General features: G+C 36.0%; 1 protein-coding gene across 1 annotated transcript; it reads right to left on the reverse strand.

The window, feature by feature from the left end:
• Positions 1–5,806: 5,806 nt before the first annotated feature.
• LOC140807082 (uncharacterized) lies at positions 5,807–9,498 on the reverse strand. The gene is made up of 5 exons (XM_073163759.1): positions 8,598–9,498; positions 7,962–8,396; positions 7,301–7,600; positions 6,146–6,377; positions 5,807–6,056 (listed from the first exon to the last, which is right to left on the reverse strand). The coding sequence occupies exons 1-5, from the start codon at positions 9,496–9,498 to the stop codon at positions 5,807–5,809; spliced, it is 2,118 nt and encodes a 705-aa protein (XP_073019860.1).
• Positions 9,499–10,392: the final 894 nt, after the last annotated feature.

Genomic DNA, 10,392 nt, shown 5'->3' on the forward strand with positions numbered 1-10,392 from the left:
GCAGCCGTAGTAGCCAAGATTCGGGACAGAATGAAGACAGCCCAAAGCAATCAGAAGAGCTATGCTGATAAGAGAAGGAGAGATCTCGAGTTTGCCGTCGGTGATCACTTATTTGTCAAGAGCACCCATGAAGGGTGTGATGAGATTTGGGAAAAAGGGCAAGCTGAGTCCGAAGTTCATTAGGCCGTTTGAGATTTTGGACAAAGTTGGGACACTAGCCTATCGTGTTGCCCTTCCGCCGAATCTGGCCGGGGTGCACAATGTGTTCCATGTCTCGATGCTGAAGAAATATTTGGCTAATCCTTCGCATGTTCTCAGTTACGAGCCATTACAGTTGGCTCCATACCTGTCCTATGAGGAGAGACCAATCCAAATCCTAGACAGGCAAGAGCGCAGACTCCGGAACAAAGTGACTAAGCTAGTGAAAGTCTGGTGGCTAAATCAATCGGTGGAAGAGGCCACTTGGGAATCAGAAGAAGATATGAGACTTCGTTACCCGGAGTTATTCGGTAAGACTTAATTTCGAGGACGAAATTTTTATAAGTGAGGGAGGAACTCTAGAGCCCAACTTAATACACGTAAAACCCGTGCATTTATTTAATTAGTAAATCATTTAATTAATTTTAAAATGAGTTTTATGCCATGCATGACTTATGAAAATGCATTATTTTAAATTATTTATGTTTATGTAATGCACGTTAAAAATGTTTTTTGAGTTTCATGTTTCAGGCGAATATTCGAGGCGAGATCGAGAAAAAGACCGGGGACGATTATTGGCAATTTGAAATGCGGTATTTTATTTTTAAAAGCTAGGAAGGGGCATTTTAAATAATTTATTTAGTTTAATATTTTAACGTCTTATTTATGTGTTCAGTTATTTAAGAGTTTAAAACTTTTAAAATTAGCATTTTTTTATGCATTATTTTAATGGAGGGATTTCAGTAAAGTTTAAAGATTGTTAGTATTTTTATTAATTTCATTTATTATTTATTTAAGCAATTTTTCCCTAAATTAATTACTAACACACGCACACACACACTCTACACACTAGGAAGCGTGAAACACACACAACACACACTACACAACTCATTTTCAGATTTTAAATTAAAGAAAACTAGGGTTCTTTGCAAGAGAAGAAGCCGCCCCATCCTCTGAATTATACCTGCATATTTTCGTGAGTTTCTTCGAAGGAAAACGTGCCATGTTCGTCCTGGATCAACCTCGCTTCCTTCTCCGTTTCGGTATCGCCGTTTCGGTAAAGTTATCATCAAAAGGCACGTATATTATGTTCTTTCTGCATCAATCTTGCCATATTATGTGTTGTGTTATTTTTATGTGCAAAAATTCATGTGTGACATTCGTCGTTTGAGCGGAAAATGGTTTGAATGCGTGTTGAAATACTTTTTAGATCTGAAATCTCGTAACTTACTGTTCTGTTGAAAACTGCGATTTTTCGGTCGAGATTTTGGGAAAACTTTCCACGTGAAAAATGTAGAATTTTCGATACCTTTGTTTTGATATAAAATTCGAAAATTTTTGGACGAAACTTGAGTTAGTTATGGCGATTTTCATGGGACTGCTCAAAATGCGTTTTAAGAAAATTATGTGTTGATATGTTCTTGAAGTTTTTGTGTTGCAGGCTTCGTTAGAAATCGACGGGTGATCGCTGCTGCGTATAGGTACTTTGTTTATGATGTTGGGATGCTTATTAACGTGTGGGTTCGCGTCGTTAGGCACCAAGTTGAATTAAGCGTCGTAGGAAGAAAGTTGGTGTCGAAATTCGAATTATGTTGTTGGTTGTGGAATGTTACTCTTGGGGTTATTTTTAATGTTCACTTGGGTTTGACATAATGCCTTAGTGTTCTAAGAAGTGTCTCGTGGTGTCTATTCGTAGTCCGTACGATTGAGTTTAGGTGTTAAGCATATCAGGTTCAGAAATTTCACGCGTTGGCACGTCCCGCAGGTACACGGACCCGGGGACGGACCCTGACACGGGGTCCGTGCCTTTGTTACTTTTTGGTGTTTGTTTCCAGAGTCTACACGGACCCCCACACGGGGTTCGTGTCCACCTTTCCTTTCGAGTCTTCTCACCCGAGTCTACACGGACCCCTACACGGAGGTAGGCACGGGGTCCGTGTCCTTCACAAATTTGGGAAAAATCTTATACTATACTTGGAGGTTCGATGTCTTGGTTTAGTACAATGGTTTACAAGGTCGAGTCATGGGAATTGTAGAACGTCCTAAGGGATTAAATGAGCTCATGAGTAAGCTTGATTATTATGTCAAAATGTATCAGTTAAGCATTCGAATCCATGTTAGAATGTGCAGCGACGGCCCCGATCGAAGTGCGACGAATCCCTCAACGCCAAGTAAGTATGTCGACGTGCAAGAAAGTATTTTAAGTTTTTGAGGTATGCTAATTGTCTCGTGACCAAATTATGAATGGGTTTGGAAGTCGGTGAACGTGGCCGAGGACCACTCCACCCCGTTAAATTATGAACGGGTTAGATCGTGGTTGGAAAGCGTTAAATTATGAACGGGAACCAACCAGCCCGTTAAATTATGAACGGAGATCTCATGTATGTGGTAGTGGATACGTCCCTGTCAGCCCAGTACTGTGGTTTGTCTGATCAGGCGTTTATTATGTATGGTTCACTTGCTTTGAAACATCCTCTACGCAAAATGATTAAGTTATGTATGTTCTAGTATGCAGTATGTTTATGACAAGTTTTTACGTTATGGCACGTTTATGTTATGTATGTATGTTCAAGTTTTAGTACGCAAATTCATGTTCAAGTATGTATGTTCTATTTTAAAGTTTCATGCGGTTTATTATGTAGTACTCGCTACTTCCCAGTTTATACGTGTTGAGTCTTTAGACTCACTATACTTGATCGATACAGGTGAGTATGTTGATGAGGAGACAGGAGGTGGCGACCAAGGGGAAGGCTCGGACTGAGCGAGAGGCTAACCCGAGGACCACAATGTTTATGTTTTTACGCAAATGTTAAATTACTCTGATTTCATGTTTTGAGGGAAAAACTTTGAGCAAACCTTCTGTGAGCAATTTTATTGTAGTTAATTTGAACGACCATGTCTTATGGGAGACTTGGTTGAAATATTTTATGGCAAACTTTGAATGTTATTTTATGTTTAAGAAATTTTTTAAATTTTTCCGCAAATTTTGAGTATGCAAAGTACGGTACGTTACATGAGGCTTCCTGTGAGACCCCGAGACTAAAATAATATTAATGGAATTTTTGTAAATAAGTTGAAAAATATTCAATTTATTTTGATGGAATTTTCCTAAATAAGAAAAATATTCAATATATTTTGATGGCATTTTCGTAAATAAGTTGAAAATTAATAAATTAATTTCAAGGGCAAAATGGTAATTCATGACATATCTTTGTCATATGAAGTTCAAATGATTTGAAATTTGGATATAACGTAGAACTCAAAGGTATAGAAGTTTCATGTTTTGAGTTTTGAAAATTTTGATTGTTTGAGTTGTCCAAAGTGATAAATATATTATTAAAAAAATAAAAAAAATAAATAGATAAACTTAACTTTACGTGAATGAAATTCATTCACATAAAGTTTGATAGAAAGATGATCGAGAGAGACGAGAGTTTTGATTTTTTCCTTTTCCATCTTGTGACTTATCGGTTTATCCAATCGACGAACCGACTTTAGTTCTGGGATCATTGGCACGAGGTCTTCGATTTGAGGTATAAATTTTATATTTTTGGTGATGTTTGAATTTCGTCAATTTTTGGGATAAATCCGATAAATTGTTAAATCACACATATATTGAAAATTGTTGAATAGTGTATTATTTTAACGAAGAAGTGATGATTATAATGATGTTATTTTGAATTATTCTCAATTTATTATAATTAGAGAATTTTAATCATTTGATTGTGATTGAATAATTATTTGTCAGTTATTATTTTTCTGATAAATATATGCGGTATAATAATCGACGAGAAACTAAGTTTTGAAGTCGGAATTGAATTATGTTATGATTTCGATTTGATATGGAATTTCAAAGTTTCAAAAGATATTTGAAACTTATATTGTTGATATTGAATGATGTTATTGATTGAAATGGATATGTTATTGATGTAGATAAATTATTATATTGGTATCTTCAAGCTACATCAACTGGAACGAAGAATTGAGGTATGTTGCGACCGAGTAAAATACGACAGGTATCTGTATCATATGATATATGTTTGATTGATTTGATAGAGAATATGTGTCTATATGCCTTATGTGATGACTTGATGTGGCATACATGACATTGAGATTGGAATATCGATGTATAAAATAGGTATTTTGTTAACACACATCGTTTGATGCATACATCGATACATGACATGCACGTTGACCTATGATCCTTGGATACCCTGATATGATTTGATTTGATTCTGGGGTTTGTGAACACGATGCTATGTTTGGTATTACATGACCCTTAAAGCATAGTCATTGTGGCCCCGATGATTGATTGAGATTTGGGATTTGATAAAGCTTGACGTTATCATATGAGTATCCCTGATTGAGGCCGATGTGCCAGCTCGAGCATTGATTTGATAGCGATTCGATTGATTCTGTAGCGATTCGATTGATTCTGAGATATGATCAGTGGATGGGCATTTGACCTGATACCTCCACGACATACATGCATTGCATCATATATCATTGTTTAGATATCTGTGGTATATGATGGTTGTTCAATACGGAGCTTTGCTCACCCCAAGGGAGGATGTTGTTGTCTTTGTGTGTGGACAATGGCAGTTACTCTAGGATATCAGGAGACCGGAGATGGTACTTCTGGAGGGAGTCATGGTTGATTTGAGGTTTCGTGGTCTTTCCCAGTATATATGTATATATATCTGTATACCGGGGTATATCCCGAGGATATGAGTTTGTTTGTATGTATTTGATCTGGATTATGTGTGGGCTTGTTTTATATTGTGACATGTTAAGACGAGAATATATGATTTACTAATTTTAGTATTATAATTACAGTTGACACGTTTTGGGCTCATTGTAAAGAAAATTTAAACTCGTTTTCCGCTGTAATTAATTAACCATAATCAAATTACATTGTAATAACGATTAGGATCTGAGGGCCCCACACTTCCTATGATGCTGAGGTATAAAGTGTTGTCAACATTTTCGGCAGCATCATCTTTGCACAATTTTTCAGTCGAGCCTATAGGAGTTCTCATATGTTTGGTGTTTTCATTAGCAAATTTCTTAATCAAATTCTTAGAATACTTACTTTGACATAGAAAAATACCATCATGCATTTGTTTAATTTGCAAACCAAGAAAGAAACTTAATTCACCAACCATGTTAATTTCAAAAGTAGAAGACATACACTCAAAACAATCATTAGCATGCTTTTAAGATGAAGAACCAAAGATTATATCATCAACATAGACTTCACAAATAAGAATATCACATTTGGACTTTTGAATAAATAGAGTTTTGTCTACCTCATCTCGTTTGAAGCAAATTTCAAGTAGATATTCTGTTAATCTCCATACCATGCACATGGTGCTTGCTTCAAACCATAGAGTGCCTTCTTCAATTTGTAAACATGATGCAAATGGCGTGGATCCTAAAAACCCTTAGGTTGTCTAACATACACTTCTTCACTCAATTTTCCATTTAAAAATGCACTTTTAACATACATTTGAAAAAGTTTGATTTTCATGTAGCATGAAATGGCTAGCAATAGTCGAACTGACTCAATACGGTCTATAGGAGCAAAGGTCTAATCAAAGTCAACCCCCTACCCCTGTGTATACCCTTGAGCAACCAACCTTGCTTTGTTTCGAATGATTTTTCCTGACTCATCGGTTTTATTTTTGAAAATCCATTTTGTACCATTTATATTTCCATGGTCAGGAGGTGGAACCAAGTTCCACAAATCATTTCGAACAAATTGCTCAAGCTCATCATGCATTGCATTAATCCAAAATTCATCTTTCAAAGCCTCATCAACATTTTTGGGTTCGAAATCGGATATAAAACATGAAAATCTAAAATGTATGTAGAGCTCATGCATATAAGTCCAGCCATATTTCGGTAATAAACTTTCTCTTTCTTTCGAGTGTGAACATCATCTCACATATTTCCGATTATTTGAGATGATGGATGATTTTTCTGAATTTTTCTTTGAACATTTGGTCCATCATCTAATGCATCATCATCGCTATGCGTTTCTTCTTCAGATTCAGTGACTTCAGTGTCACGTGTTGTGCCAGATGTTGAAACATCTGGGGCAACATCTGCATCTTCTAGTGAAATTGGATTTTCCAAAAGGTCTTCAACGTCATCTTCAGCAGTTTTCTTCTCGAGATCTGCACAATCATCAAAAACAACATTAATGTATTCCATAATAGTCCTTGTTCTTAAAACATGCGATAAGCTCGACTATTAGTGACATATCCCAAAAACAAACAATTATCACTCTTTCAATCAAACTTTGCAAGTTGATCCCTATCATTCAAAGTGTAACAAAAACAACCAAAAACATGAAAGTATTTAAGATTAGGCTTCTTTCCCATGATTATTTCATAAGAAGTCATGGTTGAACCACTTCTCAAATAGACCCTATTTGAAATATGACAAGCTTTATTAAGGGCTTCTGCCCAAAAACGCTTTGAAATATTCTTCGAAGCTAGCATCACCCTTGCCGTTTCTTGCAAAGTCATGTTCTTGCGTTCGGCAATGCTATTTTGCTGTGGGGTTTTTAGTGCCGAAAATTCATGTGAAATTTCTTTCTTATCACAAAAAGATGAGAATGAAGAGTTTTCAAATTCCTTACCATGATCAGTCCTGATCCTTCTCACCTACAAATTATGAAAGATTGTGATTCTTTTGACCAATTGTTTAAACACACTGAAGGTGTCTGATTTCTCTCTAATAAAACTAACCCATGAAAACCGTGAGAAATCATCAACACATACAAAAGAATACTTCGTACCTCAAAGTCTTTCGACTTCCATAGGACCCATAAGATTCATTTGTAGTTGTCATAGATGTTGGCAACACTGGGTGTGACACGCGAGTCTGTTTTCTTTTTGACAATCTCTGAACACATATGATATTCCAGATGAAAGATTAGGTATACCTCGTACTGCATCGTACTTACTCATATTTTTCAAGGTTTTGAAATTTGCATGACCGAGTTTTTGATGCCAAAGGTCGAGTTCAGTGATTTATGCATGTTTGCATGAAAGTTCTTCACCTATTTGATAGCAATTATTCGAAGACCGTGTACCTGTCATAATGCACATGTTATCTTCATCAAAAACTTTACAAGTATGTTTATCAAATTTGACAAGAAAATTATCATCACACAATTGGCTTATGCTTATTAGATTCGAATTTAATCCTTCAACATGAAGCACATTGTGTAGCTTTGGTAGTCCTTCAACATTCAATGTTCTCTTTCCAACAATTTTTCCTTTAGCTCCCCCTCCATAGGTCACTCTACCACATTTTTGTTCAACATAATCAATGAGATATTTTCGTGATCCTGTCATATGGCGTGAGCTTCCACTATAAAAGTACCAATGACCTGCAGTGTTAGTTTTCAATGAAGTATAGACAACATTACAGTGAGTTTTTATACCTTTGGGACCCAAATTTGTCTTACTGTAGGTCGATAGTGGGAGGTGTTGCGGGAAATGTTGGACAACATTCGGGGCAACATCCGAATCTTCGTTGATTCATGCAGTCATCCCTGAGTTTAATGCAGTAGGGCCTGATATGTCCAGGCTTAAAACAGTAATGACATACATACATTCGTTTTCTTTTCTTAGGAATGGGTGCAGTAGGTTGTATTTTTGTAGGACAGCTTTTGATCTGCGATTTGGATTGTGGTTGTGTGGATGTATCATCCCTTCCCTTCACAAAGATAGTCGACTTGGAAGATTCACCAATCTCAAACACACTGTGTTTGAAGCCTAATCCTTTCTTGTCATCTCTTCCCATCAAAAGTATGGAATCAAGCTTGGATGTGCATAAATTGAACTTGTACAAGGTTTCAGTTGCCTTTTGAAGCTCTTCTTTGGTATTACCAAGTTCTAAGTTCTTTTTGCTCAAGATTATTTCAAATTTAGCAACCACAGCTTTTAATTCAGTGTTCTCTTTCATAAAAGTCGAGTTAAGCTGGTTTCTTTTGGTCCAATCCGCAAACAACTCTTCATAATGTTTTTGTACGCTGTCAAGAGTGACCTCTTCATCATCATTTTCCAATTCATAATCTACACTCGAATTACTAGAGGCTGTAGATTTTAAACATATTGATTTTTCGCAGATGTTGTGGCCAGGAGTGGCAACACCTAAAGGATTCACCCGCTGCAAGCGATTTTCTGTCAATAATAAAGTCAAGGAGGTATGATTTTCTTCATCAGTAGACTTTTCCTCAACATCAGATTATTCACCGCTTAGGGAAACATTGTAGCCTTTATTATTGTGTAATCTGTTAGCACATTCATTGGCATAGTGACCAAAGCCTTTGCATTCTCTACACTGCACCGAATCATACTTCTTTGAATTAAATTATCCCTTGCCTTCATTTATTGGTTGGAATTGTTGCTTGGCAGGAAACGTTTGTGGCCTTTCAAGTGCTGGAAGACTAGGAAATTTTGATGGTTGTCTAGCTTTCTTATCTATGATTCTTTTCAAATAATCCCTAAATTTCTTTGTGATATAGGCGATGGAATCCTCACAAAGGTCAGATTCATTAGCTTCTTGGGATATTTGAAGAAGATCATCATAAGAGTCATTTGAGACTTGGAATGCTATAGTATTCCCCTTATATTTCTTCTGCATATCCATGTTCATCTCGAAGGTGCGAAGTGAACTGATAAGATCTTCCAAAGTCATCTGAGAAATGTCCTTAGCCTCATCTATTGTACAAATTTTTATGTTGAATCTTTCGACCAAAGAAGGGAGGACCTTAATAACTAAACGCTCATTGGAGATAGGGTCTCCAAGACTGAACGCCTCATTAGCAATTTCCCGTAGGCGCCGATCATAATCGAGTATGTTCTCAGATTCTTCCATCCTCATCATCTCGAAATTGGAAGTGAGCATCCTCAATCTGGTTCTTCGCACACTTTCAGAATCTTCACAGTGTCTTTGGAGAGTATCCCATGCACTTTTAGCAAAAGTACAGTTTGTGATTAAACTGAACATGTTCATTTCAACCGACGTAAATATAGCATTCAAGGCCTGTGAGTTGTAGTTCGAATTTTGCACTTCATCAGCAGTCCAGTCAGTTTCAGGTTTTGGCAAGCTGTGACCATCTTGATCTATCATGATTCGTGAAGTCCATACATTGATGACACACTGCCATGCCCTTTCATCTATGAATTTTATGTAGTATCTGATTTTGACTTTCCATAGGCTGTAATTGGTTCTGTATATGACTGGTGGTCGAAGAGCTACGTTGGCAAGTGATGTATCCATTTAAATATTTCTGTCAAACAAAACAAAAACCAGGATCAGCACTTAGTAAATCAAGAGTAATCTCTGATACCACTTGTCAGAGTTATGTTTTTCGATAGATGTGTGTAAATATATCAACACCAGTGTAAAATTATAAATTATAGAGTAAGACAATAAATTTGTGTTTTGTCAGAATTAAGTGTTGTGTCAAATGTTATAACATTTAAGACAACATGCAACAGAATATTAAAGTTTGAAACACAAATTCACTATAAATAAATAGATGGACAAGATTAAATTTGCACAAGAATAAATACTTGTGCGGTGCCTTATAGCAAAAGTTAATAACTAGAAACCAAAACATTTGCACAAAAACCAATCACTAGTGATTAAGACTAAAATCAATTTCCTCAACACTTTGAGAAAACAAATGCTTTCTAAAACAACCAATAATTATAAAACGTAATTAAGAAAGAAAAACAAAAAAACGTGATCCCGAAAAGCACGAGCAACTAAACACGATCTTCAGCCAACATCGTTACGATGTTGTCGGTAGATGTTTGCAACATTCAAGGCAACATGGCGATCACCACTCTTCAACACAGCATGATCCTTGACTAATTATTTTTCTGATAATCACGACGTGCACAAGTGCGTGTTTGTATGTATGATCGAGAGAGAAGAGACCCACAATGAGGTCCTTGATCTCTTATTTATAGATGTAGACTTTATCTCCACAAGGAAACCTATTTCATAAAGAAATTAAGAGTTTTATTAGAAATAAACTCTATTTAACCATTGATATCATATTTCATTAAATCATTATAATAAATATCATATCTAGAATATATTTCCATAATTATCTCATTATCTTAAAAAATAAAATTCATATTAAATATTATTTTCAATCAATCA

Source organism: Primulina eburnea, chromosome 1 (genome assembly GCF_022965805.1).
Source record: "Primulina eburnea isolate SZY01 chromosome 1, ASM2296580v1, whole genome shotgun sequence".
NCBI classification, from domain to species: domain Eukaryota; kingdom Viridiplantae; phylum Streptophyta; class Magnoliopsida; order Lamiales; family Gesneriaceae; genus Primulina; species Primulina eburnea.

Bases quoted from the DNA above. Each gene is read 5' to 3' on its own strand.
- LOC140807082 (XM_073163759.1), bottom strand. From the start codon at position 9,498: ATGGATACATCACTTGCCAACGTAGCTCTTCGACCACCAGTCATATAC. The intron at 7,601-7,961 runs GTGAATCTTCCA...CTAACACTGCAG, and splicing joins ACACAGTGTGTTTGAGATTG to GTCATTGGTACTTTTATAGT. The intron at 6,378-7,300 runs GTACACGGTCTT...ATGATTGTGCAG, and splicing joins TAACATGTGCATTATGACAG to ATCTCGAGAAGAAAACTGCT.